Source organism: Myxine glutinosa, unplaced genomic scaffold, assembly GCF_964187855.1.
Source record: "Myxine glutinosa unplaced genomic scaffold, kmMyxGlut1.1 SCAFFOLD_154, whole genome shotgun sequence".
In the NCBI taxonomy this organism is placed as follows: domain Eukaryota; kingdom Metazoa; phylum Chordata; class Myxini; order Myxiniformes; family Myxinidae; genus Myxine; species Myxine glutinosa.
This window is the reverse complement of record NW_027616366.1, coordinates 127,406-147,264: the sequence shown is the minus strand read 5'-3', so window position 1 is coordinate 147,264 and position 19,859 is coordinate 127,406. Positions and strand designations below refer to the sequence as shown.

General features: G+C 50.3%; 1 protein-coding gene across 1 annotated transcript in view; it reads left to right on the top strand.

Annotated features, from left to right (window-relative positions):
* The first annotated feature begins 1,003 nt into the window (after nt 1–1,003).
* Nucleotides 1,004–19,859, top strand: part of LOC144888926 (DNA repair and recombination protein RAD54-like) — a 23,247-nt gene continuing 4,391 nt past the window's right edge. Inside the window, exons 1-3 of the mRNA XM_078768694.1 lie at nt 1,004–1,065; nt 17,524–17,647; nt 18,252–18,330. Coding sequence (XP_078624820.1) covers nt 17,529–17,647; nt 18,252–18,330 — 198 coding nt within the window. The 5' untranslated portion in view covers nt 1,004–1,065; nt 17,524–17,528. The remainder of the gene's footprint in view (nt 1,066–17,523; nt 17,648–18,251; nt 18,331–19,859) is intronic.

Here is a 19,859-nt window from a genome sequence, read left to right as displayed (position 1 = left end):
GGTGTGTGGAACTAAATGCGTCAATTTGTTGAAAATAAAACTGGAGATGAAAAACATGAACTCCTTTTATGAGGATGTAAATTTACAACTAGGTTTCCTGGTGAATTCGATGGAACTGCATGCGTATTCTTTCTGTGGTCCTCTCTCGCGTTTCCCTTCCTTAAGACGAAATGTAAGCAGTCTATAAATATGACATCCAATCTTGTCTGTTGTCACGACTGATTCAACAAAATACAGCGCAAGACTTCGCCATTTAAAAAATAGTACAATCCACATGTAGTTTCGCTTTGTTTAAACTCCTGGCAATCCAACATGGCGGATCCCGAGTGTGGTGACGTCACAGTTATATGTCCGAAAGGAGTGTTAAAACGAGGGGGTGGTGGAGGAGAAAGGGAAACAACACCTCCTATTAAAGGCGGTAATAATAATAATAAATAAATAAATTTAAAAAAATCCTTTATTTTAAAAGAATTACAATGTATTTATTCAAGAAAGGATTTTGAAATAGAAGATTAATATTATTATGATTAAAATATAATTCGGTTTATGTCCCTTCGACCACCCCCAACCTGCCCCTAAATCAATCCCTGGTGTGTTCAGTTACCAAGTTCAGTGGGTGCGGTGGGGGCACAGACCATGGAGTGCGCGTCCCAGCTTTCAACTGTCTACTGCTGTTGAGAGGCTACAGATTAAAAGTCACAAAAGTTAAACACTGTTCTAATCCATGACAGTGTGATCAGCAGCAGAGTCGTTAGGCACATTTATGCCGGGTTGACCCGGGGTATGCTCAGGTACCGAGCAGCTCGCTGGCGCTTCCCAAGCCAGTTGTTCCAAATCAACATTTTTGCACTGAGTGTTTAAGCTACTTGGCGAGCGCTCCACCAGAAACTTGGTAACTCAGCACACCCAGCACGGCAAATGTTCTCCACAAAAAATAAACGATTTATTTCTTTGACAATTAAAAAATAACAATCATGAAGAATGAGAAACTATGATTCGAATGGCGCTTAAACTCCTTGTTGTTGAAATACAAACGTGGCTGCGTTGAGGACAATGTGACGCATGGTAACAATGTTACGCCACAATCAGATAAAACGTTCGCAATTCGCTTAATCTCTGTCGGCGTCGGACGCAATTTTTGTGGCTCTCGGTTTTTCATGGAGTTTTATTGCTGCGAATCTTTTCGGCTTTCCGAGACGCGTCTGTTTCGGAAGAAAACGTAACAAAGGTAACAAACGTAACAAAGGTACGACACAAGGGTTTTTCACAACATAAAGTGAATTTTTTCTTTTCACATCAAGAATCTTTCTTTAATTTACCAAATGTCTGTCCGTCTGTTCGAAGGTACCGCAAAAACGGCTCAACCCATCGAAACGACATTTTGTGGGTAATCCTGGGATCTCGAGGAGTAAAATAGGCCATTTGGTTTTTCCAATTTCAGCTTTGGTCTCCTGTCTCCATCGATCTTGCCAAGGCCGCAAGCGCAACAGCTGTCAGCTCAAAATCCTTTTAACTGTTGATTTGGTGCAGTTACAGTTGTCGGGACTTTGGTACACGTATCGGGAGTACGTACGACATAGCGATTGTGAACATGATTATCGATCACGATCATCGTGTATCGATCACGATTTGAAACACGATGGAATAATATTTACCGATATGAACAGTGATGTTAAAGCGCGGCGTTACGCGCGCTGCTTGCGAGCAAGGAGGAAGCGGACAAGCGGTAACTTATAAGCGTCTTTATTTCAGGAGCTCACTGTAACACTAATGACTAAGCTGCTCAGGGCTGCGCGCCCCGTGTATATCGTGAGGCCACGCCTCTCTCCCTGGCGTGGCCCATCCCCACTTGGTGTGCGGGGTGATGTCACCACGTCAGTGCTTTCGTGTCCGCCACACGCGCCCCCCCAGAATCCCCGCGCACCTGAAGGGTCAGTTTGCGGGGCAAACGGATGACCCGGCCGAAGCGCCCCCTGGCGACTGGCGGCGTCTGAGATGCAGGGATGCCATCTGGGATGCCTCCGGCTGCAGGACCGGGGGGCGGCGTGGCGGCGGGGCTGGACGATGCCGGGGGTCCGCCCGCAGGGGGGCGGCCCCGACGCGGGGGTCGGGCCACTGGCGGTGGATGGTCCACGTCGAGGTGGGCCGGCTTGAGGCGGTCTACAGAAACGCGGTCAGGAGTACCGCCGATGTCCAGGGTGAAGTGCTTCGCCCCGGTCTCCAGCACGCGGAAAGGCCCGTCGTACGGGGGCCGCAGTGGTGTCCGGTGGGCATCGTGGCGGACGAAGACGTACTCCGCCGTGCGAAGCTCCGGGGCGACGTGCGTCGGTGGGTGCCCATGGCATGCCGTTGGCACCGGGGCGAACCTCTGGGCGGTCTCTTGCAGAGCAGAGCGCTGCTGTGCACTTCACCCTGCTGCTGTGCACAGAGCAGAGCGCTGACCATGGTGCCGTGGAGTCGGGGAGGAACTCGCCCGGCACCCGCAGCGGTTGCCCGAAGACCAACTCCGCCGCGGATGCGCGCAGGTCCTCCTTGGGCGCCGTCCGGTGGCCCAGCAGGACCCAGGGGAGCCTGTCGACCCAGCCGCCATCGCGGAGGGTGGCCCGGAGCGCGGCCTTCAATGAGCGGTGAAATCGCTCACACAGGCCGTTAGCCTGGGGGTGGTAGGCCGTGGTTCGGTGCAGCCGGACCCCGAGCCCCTGCGCGACCGCCCCCCAGAGCTCCGAGGTGAACTGGGGGCCGCGGTCGGACGAGATGTCTGAGGGGGCGCCGAACCGGGCGACCCAGGTGGCGATGAAAGCCTGCGCGACATCGGCCGCCATCGTCGACGCCAAGGGCACGGCCTCCGGCCACCGGTTGGTGCGGTCCACCATGGTGAGGACGTGGGTGAAACCCCGCGAGGGGGGCAGAGGTCCCACCAGGTCCACGTGGACGTGGTCAAACTGGCGTTCCGGCACCGTGAACGGGGCCAACGGGGCCTGGGTGTGCCGGTGCACCTTGGCGCGCTGGCACGCGAGGCACGTCCTGGCCCAGCCGCGGACGGCCTTCCGGAGGCCATGCCAGATGAACATGTCGGCGATCAACCTTTGGGAGGCCCTCGCGCCCAGGTGGGACAGGCCGTGGATGGCGTCAAACACCTGGCGCTGCCAGCCCGCGGGCACGATGGGGCGAGGACGCCCGAGGGAGACGTCGCACAAGAGGGCCGCGCCCACGCCATCGAACGGCACCTCGGTGACGCGGAGGCCCGTGACGGCGGTCCGCAAGGCCTGGACGTCAGGGTCAGCGGCCTGGTCCGCTGCCATCCGGGCATAGTCGATGCCGAGGTGGACTGCGTGGGCGACGGCCCGGGAAAGGCAATCCGCCACCGGGTTGTCCTTCCCCGCGACGTGCCGGATGTCCGTCGTGTACTCGGACACGGCCGAGAGGTGACGCTGCTGCCGGGCCGACCACGGCTCGGTGACCTTGCCCATCGCGAAGATCAGCGGCTTGTGGTCGACGAAGGCCGTGAACGCACGGCCCTCGAGCAGATGGCGGAAGTGCCTGACCGCCAAGTGAAGCCCGAGCAACTCGCGGTCGAAGGTACTGTAACGGCGTTTGGGCGGGCGAAGCTGCCGGCTAAAGAACGCCAGCGGTTGCCAAGCTCCACGCACCCATTGCTCGTGCACCACGCCCACCGCGTAGTCCGAGGCGTCGGTGGTGAGGGCGATCGGTGCATCGGGCGCCGGGTGCGCGAGCATGGTGGCGTTAGCCAAGGCGAGCTTCGCGCTCGTGAACGCCGTGTCCATCTGCTCGGTCCAGGTTACGTCGCCTTTGCCCGGCTTACCTCGGAGAGCTTCGTGCAGGGGGCGCAGGCGCTGGGCGATACGGGGCAGGAACCGATGGTAAAAGTTCACCATGCCCAGGAACTCCTGCAGCCCTCTGATCGTGCGGGGGCGCGGAAACCCCTTCACCGCCTCCACCTTGGCCGGCAGGGGGACGGCTCCGTGCCTGGTGACACGGTGCCCCAGAAAATCGATTGTGGCGGCGCCGAACCGGCACTTTGCGGGGTTCACAATCAGGCCATGCTGGCCCAGGCGTTCGAAGAGCGTGCGGAGGTGGTGTAGGTGCTCTTTGTGGGACGCGCTGGCGACAAGGATATCGTCCTGGTAGACGTAGACAAAATCCAAGTCGCGCAGGACGCTGTCCATCAGTCGCTGGAACGCCTGAGCCGCATTATTCAGACCGAAGGGCATCCGCAGGAACTCGAAGAGTCCGAATGGCGTGATGACCGCCATCTTCGGGACTTCCTCCGGCCTGACGGGGACCTGATGGTAGCCGCGTATGAGGTCCACCTTCGAGAAGAAGGACATGCCCGCCAAAGGGGCAGAAAAGTCCTGAATGTGGGGGACGGGGTAGCGGTCGGGAGTCGTGGCGTTATTGAGATGGCGATAGTCCCCGCATGGTTGCCATCCCCCGCCGGGCTTCGGCACGATGTGCAGCGGCGACGCCCAAGCGCTCTCTGAGCGCCGAATGATGCGGAGTCGCTCCAGGGTAGCGAACCCCGCTTTTGCCACCGCCAGCTTCGTCGGCTCGAGGCGGCGTGCCCGGGCGTAGACCGGTGGCTCGACGGTGGGGATGTGATGGGCCACCCCGTGCTTGACGGCTCCCGCCGAGAAGGTGGGCCGCGTGAGGGCCGGGAAGCCGGCAAGGAGGCGGGTGAATGCGTCCGCTGCCGGAAGCGTACAGACCAACGTGGCCGGAACCGAACCGTTCGGCAAGCCGCTCGTTGAGCTGCTCGATGAGCTGGGCAGCGCACAAGCGAGCGAGCTGAACGTCTCGGCCTGGACAAGACGTCTGCGCTTTACGTCGACCAGGAGCCCATTAGCGCACAGGAAGTCCGCGCCAAGCAGTGCCATGGGCACGTCGGCGGTGACGAACGTCCATCGGAAAACCTGCCCTCCGAACCGCAGAGAGAGGCAGCGTTTTCCGTATGTACGGATGGGCGTCCCGTTCGCGGCAAGCAGCGCGGGGCCCCCGCCCGCGGCGTGCTTGTCTAACGTACCGGCGGGAACGACACTCACCTGCGCTCCCGTGTCGCACAGGTAACGGCGCCCGGATAAGGTGTCCGTTATGAACAGCAGGCTGCTCGAACGGCCGGCGCTCATCGCCACTATTGAGCGCCGGCCCGGGCGTTTCCCGACCTGTTGAAGGAGCATGGCGGATGACACTGCCGAGCCTCGTGGCCGAACTTGGCGTGGAACCAGCACCAGGTGGTGGAGCTGGAGGAGCGTGGCTGGCTCCATCAGGCCGGTGGAGTTGGCGGGTTTCCCCGCGGTGGCGGTTTTCGCCGCGGCGGTGGGCGGGGCGTGGCGGCGGTCACGAGGTGCATATCAGCATGCTGCGTATGCTGTGTAAGCTGATGCTGTGGATCAGCATCATCAGCAGCATCAGCCTCGAGGTCCGTGACGGCCGCAAAGTACCTGTCCGCCTCGGCTGCCAATGCTCGGGGTTCCGTTAGCGCGGTCCCGGCCAACGCGAGGCGAACCTGCACTGGAAGTTGGCGACGGAAAAGCGCCCGGAATAGAGAACCGGGGGCTTCGTCACCCAACAGTGACAGCATATGGTCCATTCGGACCGACGGGCGCGTGTCGCCGAGCTCGGGGAGATCCAGGAGGCGGTCGGCCCGTGCGTCATCCGTGAGGCCGAACGTGGCTAGGAGTAGCCGCTTGAGTGCCTCGTACTTGTGGCCGTCCGGTGGGTGGCGAAGGACGGACACAACTCGAGCGGCCGTGCCAGGCCCGAGGGAGGCGACGACGTGGCAGTAGCGCGTGTCGTCGCCGGTGAGGCGCCGAAGTTGAAATTGGGCTTTGGTTTGGACGAACCAGACTTCGGCCTGGGCCTCCCAAAATTCGGGGAGTTTGATGAAGTTGGCCATGGCAATGGCGTCGTGTGTGGAAGGATCGCTCTGGCAGATCCAACGTCGAGGGTCACCAGTAAAGCGCGGCGTTACGCGCGCTGCTTGCGAGCAAGGAGGAAGCGGACAAGCGGTAACTTATAAGCGTCTTTATTTCAGGAGCTCACTGTAACACTAAGCTGCTCAGGGCTGCGCGCCCCGTGTATATCGTGAGGCCACGCATCTCTCCCTGGCGTGGCCCATCCCCACTTGGTGTGCGGGGTGATGTCACCACGTCAGTGCTTTCGTGTCTGCCACAATGTGGCTTTTATTGAAATTCGAAAGATACTGTTTGTGGAGACGTTGTTGTGGAGGAGTTTTCCGGTCCACAAGACGTTGTTGTGGAGGAGTCTTCCGGTTCACAAGACGTTGTTGTGGAGGAGTCTTCCGGTTCACAAGACGTTGTTGTGGAGGAGTCTTCCGGTTCACAAGACGTTGTTGTGGAGGAGTCTTCCGGTTCACAAGACGTTGTTGTGGAGGAGTCTTCCGGTTCACAAGACGTTGCGGTGGAGGAGTCTTCCGGTTCACAAGACGTTGTGGAGGAGTCTTCCGGTTCACAAGACGTTGTTGTGGAGGAGTCTTCCGGTTCACAAGACGTTGTTGTGGAGGAGTCTTCCGGTTCACAAGATGTTGTTGTGGAGGAGTCTTCCGGTTCACAAGACATTGTTGTGGAGGAGTCTTCCGGTTCACAAGACGTTGCGGTGGAGGAGTCTTCCGGTTCACAAGACGTTGCGGTGGAGGAGTCTTCCGGTTCACAAGACGTTGTTGTGGAGGAGTCTTCCGGTTCACAATACGTTGTTGTGGAGGAGTCTTCCGGTTCACAAGACGTTGTTGTGGAGGAATCTTCCGGTTCACAAGACGTTGTTGTGGAGGAGTCTTCTGGTTCACAAGACGTTGTTGTGGAGGAGTCTTCCCGTTCGCAAGACGTTGTTGTGGAGGAGTCTTCCGGTTCACAAGATGTTGTTGTGGAGGAGTCTTCCGGTTCACAAGACGTTGTTGTGGAGGAGTCTTCCGGTTCACAAGACGTTGTTGTGGATGAGTCTTCCGGTGCACAAGACGTTGCTGTGGAGGAGTCTTCCGGTGCACAAGACGTTGTTGTGGAGGAGTCTTCCGGTTCACAAGACGTTGTTGTGGAGGAGTCTTCCGGTTCACAAGACGTTGTTGTGGAGGAGTCTTCCGGTTCACAAGACGTTGTTGTGGAGGAGTCTTCCGGTTCACAAGGCGTTGTTGTGGAGGAGTCTTCTGGTTCACAAGGCGTTGTTGTGGAGGAGTCGTCTGGTTTGCATGACGTTGTTGTGGATGAGACTTATGGTTCACAAGACGTAGTTGTGGAGGAGTCTTACGGTTCACAAGACGTTGTTGTGGAGGAGTCTTCCGGTTCACAAGACGTTGTTGTGGAGGAGTCTTCCGGTTCACAAGACGTTGTTGTGGAGGAGTCTTCCGGTTCACAAGACGTTGTTGTGGAGGAGTCTTCCGGTTCACAAGACGTTGTTGTGGAGGAGTCTTCCGGTTCACAAGACGTTGTTGTGGAGGAGTCTTCCGGTTCACAAGACGTTGCGGTGGAGGAGTCTTCCGGTTCACAAGACGTTGTGGAGGAGTCTTCCGGTTCACAAGACGTTGTTGTGGAGGAGTCTTCCGGTTCACAAGACGTTGTTGTGGAGGAGTCTTCCGGTTCACAAGATGTTGTTGTGGAGGAGTCTTCCGGTTCACAAGACATTGTTGTGGAGGAGTCTTCCGGTTCACAAGACGTTGCGGTGGAGGAGTCTTCCGGTTCACAAGACGTTGCGGTGGAGGAGTCTTCCGGTTCACAAGACGTTGTTGTGGAGGAGTCTTCCGGTTCACAATACGTTGTTGTGGAGGAGTCTTCCGGTTCACAAGACGTTGTTGTGGAGGAATCTTCCGGTTCACAAGACGTTGTTGTGGAGGAGTCTTCTGGTTCACAAGACGTTGTTGTGGAGGAGTCTTCCCGTTCGCAAGACGTTGTTGTGGAGGAGTCTTCCGGTTCACAAGATGTTGTTGTGGAGGAGTCTTCCGGTTCACAAGACGTTGTTGTGGAGGAGTCTTCCGGTTCACAAGACGTTGTTGTGGATGAGTCTTCCGGTGCACAAGACGTTGCTGTGGAGGAGTCTTCCGGTGCACAAGACGTTGTTGTGGAGGAGTCTTCCGGTTCACAAGACGTTGTTGTGGAGGAGTCTTCCGGTTCACAAGACGTTGTTGTGGAGGAGTCTTCCGGTTCACAAGACGTTGTTGTGGAGGAGTCTTCCGGTTCACAAGGCGTTGTTGTGGAGGAGTCTTCTGGTTCACAAGGCGTTGTTGTGGAGGAGTCGTCTGGTTTGCATGACGTTGTTGTGGATGAGACTTATGGTTCACAAGACGTAGTTGTGGAGGAGTCTTACGGTTCACAAGACGTTGTTGTGGAGGAGTCTTCCGGTTCACAAGACGTTGTTGTGGAGGAGTCTTCCGGTTCACAAGACGTTATTGTGGAGGAGTCTTCCGGTTCACAAGACGTTGTTGTGGAGGAGTCTTCCGGTTCACAAGACGTTGTTGTGGAGGAGTCTTCCGGTTCACAAGACGTTGTTGTGGAGGAGTCTTCCAGTTCACAAGACGTTGTTGTGGAGGAGTCTTCCCGTTCACAAGACGTTGTTGTGGAGGAGTCTTCCGGTTCACAAGACGTTGTTGTGGAGGAGTCTTCCGGTTCACAAGACGTTGTTGTGGAGGAGTCTTCCGGTTCACAAGACGTTGTTGTGGAGGAGTCTTCCGGTTCACAAGACGTTGTTGTGGAGGAGTCTTCCGGTTCACAAGACGTTGCTGTGGAGGAGTCTTCCGGTGCACAAGACGTTGTGGAGGAGTCTTCCGGTTCACAAGACGTTGTTGTGAAGGAGTCTTCCGGTTCACAAGGCGTTGTTGTGGAGGAGTCTTCCGGTTCACAAGGCGTTGTTGTGGAGGAGTCTTCCGGTTCACAAGACGTTGTTGTGGAGGAGTCTTCCGGTTCACAAGACGTTGTTGTGGAGGAGTCTTCCGGTTCCCAAGACGTTGTTGTGGAGGAGTCTTCCGGTTCACAAGACGTTGTTGTGGAGGAGTCTTCCGGTTCACAAAACGTTGTTGTGGAGGAGTCTGCGGATTCACAAGACGTTGTTGTGGATGAGTCTGCGGGTTCACAAGACGTTGTTGTGGAGGAGTATTCCGGTTCACAAGACGTTGTTGTGGAGGAGTCTTCCGGTTCACAAGACGTTGATGTGGAGTTTTTCGGTTCACAAGACGTTGTTGTGGAGCAGTCTTCCGGTTCACAAGACGTTGTTGTGGAGGAGTCTTCCGGTTCACAAGACGTTGTTGTGGAGGAGTCTTCCGGTTCACAAGACGTTGATGTGGAGTTTTTCGGTTCACAAGACGTTGTTGTGGAGCAGTCTTACAGTTCACAAGACGTTGTTGTGGAGGAGTCTTCTGGTTCACAAGACGTCCTTGTGGAGGAGTCTTACGGTTCACAAGACGTTGTTGTTGAGGAGTCTTCCGGTTCACAAGACGTTGTTGTGGAGGAGTCTTCCAGTTCACAAGACGTTGTTGTGGATGAGTCTTCCGGTTCACAAAAAGTTGTTGTGGAGAAGTCTTCCGGTTCACAAGACGTTGTTGTGGAGGAGTCTTACGGTTCACAAGACGTTGCTGTGGAGGAGTCTTCCGGTGCACAGGACGTTGTTGTGGAGGAGTCTTCCGGTTCACAAGACGTTGTTGTGGAGGAGTCTTCCGGTTCACAAGACGTTGTTGTGGAGGAGTCTTCCGGTTCACAAGGCGTTGTTGTGGAGGAGTCTTCCGGTTCACAAGGCGTTGTTGTGGAGGAGTCTTCCGGTTCACAAGACGTTGTTGTGGAGGAGTCTTCCGGTTCACAAGACGTTGTTGTGGAGGAGTCTTCCGGTTCCCAAGACGTTGTTGTGGAGGAGCCTTCCGGTTCACAAGACGTTGTTGTGGAGGAGTCTTCCGGTTCACAAGACGTTGTTGTGGATGAGTCTGCGGGTTCACAAGACGTTGTTGTGGAGGAGTATTCCGGTTCACAAGACGTTGTTGTGGAGGAGTCTTCTGGTTCACAAGACGTCCTTGTGGAGGAGTCTTACGGTTCACAAGACGTTGTTGTGGAGGAGTCTTCCGGTTCACAAGACGTTGTTGTGGAGGAGTCTTCCGGTTCACAAGACGTTGTTGTGGAGGAGTATTCGGGTTCACAAGATGTTGTTGTTGAGGAGTCTTCCGGTTCACAAGACGTTGATGTGGATGAGTTCCGGTTCACAAGACGTTGTTGTGGAGGAGTCTTCCGGTTCACAAGACGTTGTTGTGGAGGAGTCTTCCGGTTCACAAGACGTTGTTGTGGAGGAGTCTTCCGGTTCACAAGACGTTGTTGTGGAGGAGTCTTCCGGTTCACAAGACGTTGTTGTGGAGGAGTCTTCCGGTTCACAAGACGTTGCTGTGGAGGAGTCTTCCGGTGCACAAGACGTTGCTGTGGAGGAGTCTTCCGGTTCACAAGACGTTGTTGTGGAGGAGAATTCTCCATGGTGTTGGATGTGCTTTTCGTGGCTGCCGTTTTGTTCGTGCAAGACATTTTTTCTGCAAAAAATTGATTGTAGTAGAGAGGTGACACCCTGGAAAAGCCGACCAGAGAACATGGTATGTGCATGAGACAAGAAAAAATTCAACAGTAACCTGTGTCCCTACCCATTGGTGAAAAGGGCTCATCAACCAAGTACCAAACCTTATAGGCCTTCCAATATGCGTCTCTTTCGGAAGAGAATGCAACAAAGGTACCTCACACTTGTTTTTCACATTGCTTGAATTTCTTATACTAGGGCATTGCCCGTACTATATCTATATCTAAAATTATATCCCCCCCCTCTATTTACATGAAATGGTTTGGTCCAAAGCGAACGGCTTGCGAGTACGGTGACAATCCCCCCCCTCTATTTACATGCAATGGTTTGGTCCAAAGCGAACGGCTTCCGGAGTTTGGTAAAGAAATCGCCATCGCGTGCACAAACGCGCAGGAAAGCGAATGAATCGCAAATTCGGTTTTATTAGTTTTAAAACATAGTTTAACGCCAACATAGTTTGCAAACGTGAAATAAATGAATACGCTCTCAAATGTGCCATCCGAGGCAGAGTGTGTCCTCCACGTTCGGCACACGCGATCGTTCGCTGCTCTCTGATTGGTTGAATCGTTTTTTGGACATAGCTCGGTAAGTAATTGTCCGATTAATATGAAACCTTGAAAAGGCACATCCTCGGGTCCCCAGCAATATACCTGGCAAGTTAAAAGTATATCGGACCCGTGGTTGTCGAGAAACAGCGGTCACAGACAAACAAACAAACGTACAGACGTACAGAGATTACTGGAATTATAGATAGATTCATGTCAAGAATGAAAATGAATGAATGAATGCTCGTTTTAAGGCCATTTTCCCCGCGAGAGCAGGGGTTAGCCTTGCGGGCCCCATGACAATCGTCTCCATTTTGCCCTATTTTCTGCATCTCTCCTTGTTAACCACATTGCCCGTATTTCTTCTTCCACCATCTTCAGGCAAGTCTTTCTCGGTCTTCCCCGTCCTCCACTTCCTTCGACATTTATTTCCATCACTCTTCTCAACGAATCACTTTCATCCTTCCTCAACACATGACCAAACATCTCAACGTGTTCCTCTTCACAGCATCAATCACAGGCTCTATTCCCATCATCTTTCGCAATTCATCATTTGTCTTCCTCTCTCTCAATGATACTCCACATATCCACCGAACCATTCGCATTTCCACCCTTTCCAGCCTTCGTTGCTGCTCTACGTTCATTACCCATGTCTCGCTCCCATAAATCATAACACTTCTCACACATGCAGCATACACCTTTCCCTTCAGCTTCAACCTCCTCATCAGCATGCCACTCAGTTCCCAAAACTTCTTCCATGCACATCTCACTCCAGCAACCATTGCCGAGTCTGATCCACCTTCTCCATTCAGCATGTCTCCGAGGCAGCAAAATGTTTTCACACCTTCCAGCTTCACGCCGTCTCCAAGATCCAACTCAACATTTCCTACATCTGCAGCTCCCTCTGTGCACACCTTACATTTGAATGTAGCGGCCACACTGGTAAATGACCCTCTCAGACCACTACATTTTTGATGAACCCTACTCAGAGCACATTGTATATTGAATGGAGTTCACTCCGACACCCTTCCTGCACACAGCACATGGCCACTTCCCAGTTCTTTCCACCTCACCACATGCTTTACCAATTGCCATCACTTTCGTCTTTCAGATATTCACCTTCAGACCTTTTGTCTCTATACATTCCTTCCACTTGTTCATCTTTTCCTTCAGTCCATCCATACTTTCCGCAATCAACACCAGATCATCTGCATGCAACAACTCCCACGGTAAACCCCCCTTTACGTTCTGGGCCAGCACCTCCATCACAGCTACAAATAGTAGTGGACTTGGTACCAACCCCTGATACACTCCCACCTTCACCTCAAACTCACCACTGTTCCCGTCGTTCGTCCTTACAGCTGTGCGCGCTCTTTTGTGCATTGCCATCACTACTCTGATCAACCATTCCTCCACTCCTAACTTCCTCAATGCCCATGTCAATACTTTGCGTGGAACCCTATCGAATGCTTTCTCCAGATGAACAAACCCAAGAAACAACTTCTTCCTCTTCTCCATGTACTTTTCCTGCAACTGCCTCAATAAAAGCACGTCTGTCGTTCCTCTTCCTGGCATAAATCCAATCTGCATTTCGTCGATCTTCACTTTCTTCCTTATCCTCCTCTCCAACACCCTTTCCAATACCTTCATTCCATGTTCCAATAACTTTATCGCTCGATACGAGCCATAGTCCAGAGGGTCACCTTGCTCCTTGTATTGAGGGACGAGGGTACTCAGTTCCCACTCCACTGGAATGCGGCCTTCTTTCACCACCAGATTACAGATCTGTCATTCTCTTCACGCCCCAACTTCCTGCTGCCTTCAACATATCTCCCACAACTCCCGTCGGCCCTCCCGCTTTTCTACTCTTCATTGGTTTTATCGCTTCCTCAACTTCCTTCTCAGTTATCTTCCCTGCCGGTCCTAAAACTGAGTTACTCTCGATGTTGCCATCCCATTCATTCCCTGCATTCAACAGCATTTCCATATATCTTTTAATTTAAATGCAAAAAAAACCAAAAAAAAAACCACCTTTAGAGGCCATTTTTCCCCGCAAAGCGGGGGTTGGCCTTTTTCGGGCACCGTGGTTGTTGTTGTTTTTTGGTCCCCTTTTTGAAGCAATGTTTTACGGCCCGATGCCCTTCCTGCCGCCAACCCTTTTTGTCGCCTTTTACGACAAACAGGGAATTACCAGTGAACTGGTACTCAATTAGCCGACCTCGGAAGGATGACAGGCTGAGTCAACCCCCCTGGCGTTAATTCAGCGATCGACCGGGATTCGAACCCAGGATCCTAGGATCCTAAGCTGGCACCCTAGCCGCTAGCCCAACAATAAAAGGGTTTAATAAAAATAATGCCAGGGAACAGGAAATGCACGGTAAAACTAAATTCCTAATTGAGGGACCCTTCATACGGACTCATATACAAACAAGGGGAATAATAAATTAAAAAAACACCTTTAGAGGCCATTTTTCCCCGCAAAGCGGGGGTTGGCCTTTTTCGGGGACCGTGGTTGTTGTTGTTTTTCGGTCCCCTTTTTGAAGCAATGTTTTACGGCCGGATGCCCTTCCTGCCGCCAACCCTTTTTGTCGCCTTTTACGACAAACAGGGAATTACCAGTGAACTGGTACTCAATTAGCCGACCTCGGAAGGATGACAGGCTGAGTCAACCAAAATAAAAATAAATAATATTTCTGCCGGCACTCAGCTCTGGTCTCGACGAGCACTTTGGGAGCTTGGTGGTCGTTGAAGCTTGAAGCTACTGCATGGGAAGCGCACAAGATGGCGGTGGCACGGCGCCCTTAGTATCCACTGGCATGAGGCAAGCAGATAGGACGACCTCCTTCAGCTCGCTCGCGACCTCCTTCGCCTCCGAAGAACAACACAGCCGCCAAAACCTCCTCCTTTCCACTTGCAAAGCTCCCAAAAGCTTTCACCGATCTCCTCACAGGCGCCCACACAGGCAAAACGTGATCGCGCACGACCAAAGTCAGGACCAAGAGAGAGAGAGAGAGAAAGAGAGAAAGAGAGAGAAGAGAGAGAAAGAGAGAAAGAGAGAAAGAGAGAAAGAGAGAAAGAGAGAAAGAGAGAAAGAGAGAAAGAGAGAAAGAGAGAAAGAGAGAAAGAGAGAGAGAGAGAGAGAGAGAGAGAGAGAACGCACGAAAACGCACCCTCCCCTCTTTTCGCTGACGTCACACTCAAACCAATCCCCGTGCCCCACCACTTCAGTCCATGGCCATGACCAATCATTCCCTTTGGGGCGGGTCCTCGCGGCCCTTCTGGACGCCCATCGAGAACATTCGGGGGCGGGGATCCCTTGCCGATCGGCAAATGTGATGGGTATCTGCCGGGCTTGTCGGTGTTGTAATATGCCCGAGTTCGTTTCCTGACAGCCCTCGACTTATCGCAGGTCGATTTATTATAACCACAAAGGTCAGATCACAAGAGGTAGGGCGGACAGGGGGATTTATTCTTATTCCCTAAGTTACCTAGCACAAGAGCCATCGTCCGTATGGCCACACGTCACACTTAATCTGAACACACGGAGGTGACTTATTTTCATCAAGGTGTTCTTACACGACACTCAGATCATGGTAATCTGTACACTTCTACCTGGACTAAGGTATTTCATTGCCTTCCCCCTATAAACGTTACAACCTACATTATAATAGCCATAGATGATTCTGTCTGTCTGTCTGTTGGGCGTCTGTCTGGGGTGTGGCTTACTCGGTTTGCAGATGAGCTCCACCCATAGCTCCACCCATTCTGGGAGTGGCTTCGCTTCATATAAACAAATATCCACCATTTTATTAACTCGCATAGCTTTGAGGTCTGTTTTGTAGGCCCGTGGTGTCTTGCTCTCTCTCCCAGTTTTATTTCAAATCAAATTCGATATATCGTTTCATTTTTCACAGTCGCTAACATAGTTTTAGACTCGGTTGAAAAAAAACGGGAAGAAAATCCGATGAAAGTTGCCGTTTATAGAACGAAATGAATTCTCAAACGCCTGTAACTTCAAGGCCATTGAGTCTCTCTCACGCCTTTATCTCCAATCTAACTCACCATATGATTTCATTTTTATCGATGGTTTTGGACTTGGTGTCAGCAACGCGGGAAAATGCAGAGATATATTTTTTAAAATACACCATATCACCGCCCAACCGCCAACAACCGCCCAATATGTATCATACACCGCCCAACATGTATCGTACACCGCCCAACATGTATCATACACCGCCCAACATGACAGACGGCAACATGTCGACATTATCGCTTTTTCTTTAAACCGAGTGAACCGAGCCGAACCGAATGAATTCACTGTTTACTTTTGATGACAGTCGTCACAAAACAACATATCTTTCTTCGTTTTTATTTCATTCAACATTATTAGCCGGAAGTAAAATATGGTTCAGGAAATTACCGAGAGATATTTCTTCGTTTCTTTATTTATTAGTTATTTACGCATACACTTTAAATAGGTTTATTTGAAATCTTTAATTTTCACAATGTAATATATTTGTCATTTGATGATGACGAGACACTTCCTCTTGACTTGTGACAATTCATGCGTTGCGTGGAAACTTCCATTTCCAAAATGAATGACACAGTTGATGAAGAACGACTCGGTGTCAGCAACGCGGGAAAATGCAGAGATATATTTTTTTAAAATACACCATAACACCGCCCAACAGCCAACAAGTATCATACACCGCCCAACATGACACAGACAGCAACATGTCGACATTATCGCTTTTTCTTTAAACCGAGTGAACCGAGCCGAACCGAATACACCGAGTGAATTCACCGAGCGAATTTCATCCAATTCCACCGAGTTTCATGAAATTACCGAGAGATATTTCTTCGTTTTTATTTTATTCGTTACCAGCAGAAGTACCCAGCGTTGCCGGGCGGGGGAGGGGGGAAGGGCACGTACACTTTAAACATGTATATACATGTGGGATATAAACATGTGGGACATGTGTACGTGTGTGTGTGTGTGTGTGTATATATATATATGTGTGTGTATGTGTATGTAGGCTAACCCCCGCTCTAGCAGGGAAAATGGCCTTAAAATGCATGCTGTTGTTGTATGTGTATATATATATATGTCTGTGTGTGTGTATGTGTGTATATGTGTCTGTACGTGTGTGTGTGTGTGTCTGTTTTTGTGTATGTGTATGTGTATGTGTATGTGTGTGTCTGTGTAGATGTATATATGTGTATAATGTGCATATATGTGTATATGTGGATACATATGTGTATACATATTTGCATATGTGCATATGTGTATATGTGTCTGTACGTGTGTATGTGTGTCGATGTACGTGTGTGTGTATATGTGTGTGGGTGTACATGTGTGTGTGTGTGTGTGTGTATATGTAAACATGGGCCGGTGTGTGTGTAAAGTGTGAGGAGGTATTGGAGAGGAAAATGCAGAGATATATTTTTTAAAATCGCGCTATGATGATAAACGAAAATACACCGCCTAAAATAACAGTCGACATATATTTAAAATTCGTCACACACATCCATGCCCGTGGGATTCCCATGGGTGGGAATCCCACGGGCATGGATGTGTGTGACATTTCGACATATTGAGTTAGATGCTGCGCCTGCACATTCAGTTATATAAAATGGTTACTGCCAATTGATCACATCCACAAATGATGTAATCCACACAATTTATGTACTTTACATAACGTTAATAGGAATACATGCCCGTGTAGATGGGAATGACATATAATTCACCGAAAACGTTGAAGCAACCGCATAATATTACGGTGATGTTTAACTCTGAGTGAGAATAGTTCTAAATTTTAAAAACTTTCTTCTGATATTTGTGATTTATTTCAAACAAACTGTATTTCCCATCTACACGGACATGTATTCCTATTAACGTTATGTAAAGTACATAAATTGTGTGGATTACATCATTTGTGGATGTGATCAATTGCCAGTAACCATTTTATATAACTGAATGTGCAGGTGCAGCATCTAACTCAATATGTCGAAATGTCACACACATCCATGCCCGTGGGATTCCCACGGATGACCCCGCTAGTATTTATTATATTGTATTAGCTAGTTGCCTGTGCCCACACGGGATTCTGAATGGGGTAGGAATGGAGGCGGAAAAAATGCAAATGGCGTCTTCTGTCATTGGGCCAGCAAGCTGGGAGCAAAAATTCGCATTTATTGCCACATCTGATGCAATACAATTGCCCTATTGGCGGTGAGGTGCTTAATTTGAAACTGTTTGTTCGATTATAGGTAGCTTTTTGATGCCTAGGGTCCGTAATAAAAAAATTAGCATTGGCGTCAAACCAATGACCAATGGAAAACTAATAGTAGGATGATTATATTGTGTTATTTGTTTGTTTATTCATTCTTTGCTGTTTTCATGATGCTTCCTCCTCAGCAAAAATGTCAGTCTTGGATTACATCCTGGCAGTTACTCGCTCCTCAACCAGTGACAAGGTTATCTTGGTCTCAAACTACACACAAACTCTGGACCTGTTTGAAACATTATGTACTGCTCGGAAGTGAGTACACATTCAGAGATCTATTTTGAACACCTTTTAATTGTGTTCCAGTTTCTAAGCTTGTTAGAATTGAGTAAATGCTGTAATGAAAATTGCCAAGGAAGAGCTCAAGTTATTTAGACGTCAATGAGCTCGTGTTTTTTGCTTCCGCAGTGTTACGCTCACAAATGGTGTGAAAATCAATAATCAAAGAAGATATATTGGAAGAGTAGGATGGATAAAAAACATGCAGAGCGAATCATCGATGTGTGTCCCTTCCCTCGGATTGCCGTTAAACTGGGAGTCCCGTCTGCTAGCATTAGTTGGTGGACATAGAAGATTGCACGTTTTCTTTTTCAAAGAGTAGGTGAGATATCACCTATATCGTGAACCAATTCCACATTCTTGCAAACTTGGATTGAATGTTAGGCCTAGCCAGCCAGTTCATAAGACTTGAAAAGGGGATCGGCAATTCTGCCTTAAAATCGCACAAATTCTGCTGTCAACCTCAACATCGGTTTAAATGCTATATGGTCGGGAAAATAAATTGTATAGCAGGAAGTATAAATTAATGAAATTATTGCTTGTGATTAAGTCAGCACTAACTTTCTGCTGAACCTCATAGGTATCTGTACGTACGACTCGATGGGAGCATGTCCATCAAAAAGCGAGCCAAGGTGGTGGAGCGTTTCAACAATCCCTCGGTACGCCACCTCACTAAAATGATTCACTTCCTTCATTCGTGAAAATGTCCACTTCTGATAAGAATTTTAACTTGGGAGGAAAAAAGGAGAATTTGAGTCTCTTTAATCCTATGATTTCAGATTGGAAGTTTGGGCCCAAAGCTTCATATTTCCCACCAAGTTGGAGGCCAAGCTGGGTGCAGATTAAGTGGTCCGAATGAGGCATTGATGTTAAATTGTTCGCTTCCTCTTCAATTTAAAACAGCAAGCTAATGCAGCTTCCATGATGATGATATATCAGGAAGGGTCACACTGAGTTAGTGTGATCAATCCTAAGTTTCACCCATCCAATAAATTTGGTCCAAGGACATGTTGTTTAAGGAAAATACTAAGATTTTTTTAACAGCCACACTACAGACGAGGCAAGGACAGCTGACCAAACATCCCATCTGAAGGATGGTGTGCTCAGCCTTGTGTTTTGCTCGCAGTCAATTATGTTTATCATTGAGTTGCCAGCAGGCTGTCCTGTTGCCTTTTAACCATATGCAGAATCGAAAATGTTACAAAGAAGCCTTAATGAGGCTGGGCCATGTGAAGCAGTGAAATGTGAGCTGATGGACATGGTGGGTGAAGAGAGCCTATATAGTCTGTGGGGTATGGTTTATGTTGCATAAATGTCTCCTTTTTAATGACACTGGTCCATTTTAATAAAAGAAAATTATTGCATGGTAAAGCTGCATATTTATGCATGAGGTTCCACATAATAATGCACGACTTCTCTGATGCTCTGCACAACCCTCTCTTCCTTTTTACAGATGACTGCATTGTGCCATAAAGTACCGCCATCCCACTGGCAGGCAGACAGGAGCTGTCTGACTCTCTGTTGATCTGGAATTGTTTTATACTGGTCTGACAAATGCAATGAGTCTTTGAAACCTCATTCTTCTTTCATATGGCTCAAGCGTGGGATAGATGAAATAAAAGCTGCTGTACTCTGCCAATCGTGGGCACGTGACATTATGCTTTGTAGCTCCTGGCACATATCCCCTTTTACAGGTTGTGAGTTTGGCAGTCCTGCACTAGATTGTCTGTAATCTGGAGGTTACCACACTCGCATGAAGGCGATTCCGCAGGTCCCCAAGTAAACTTGTTGCCGCTAAACTGGTCAACGCCAGTTCGAAGCTGGTTCAAGCGGCACCATTCCTTCAGGGACATGTCACATCCTGGAGGTTTAGTGGAGATGGAGAGATATTGTAGATGGCCTTCAGGTTGGTTAGGTCACCACTAGTTAATGTGCCACGTATGCCTGCCAGACCCATCATCTGAAGTGATGTGCGGTTGGCCTCTCTCATAAAGGTCTTCCTGCTTTTCAATTGTTTGGCAAGAGGGAGGGGGGGGGGGGGAATTCTTCAAAGACTTTTTGTCGTGGGTGTCCTGAGATGTTAGAAGCTTTGGGTGCTGCATGTCTTTTAGTAGCTAGACGCTTGATGTGATGGTGGTGAATGCCAGCAAGTACTGGGAGGGAGTGGGCTGTTGACTGACTGATAGCC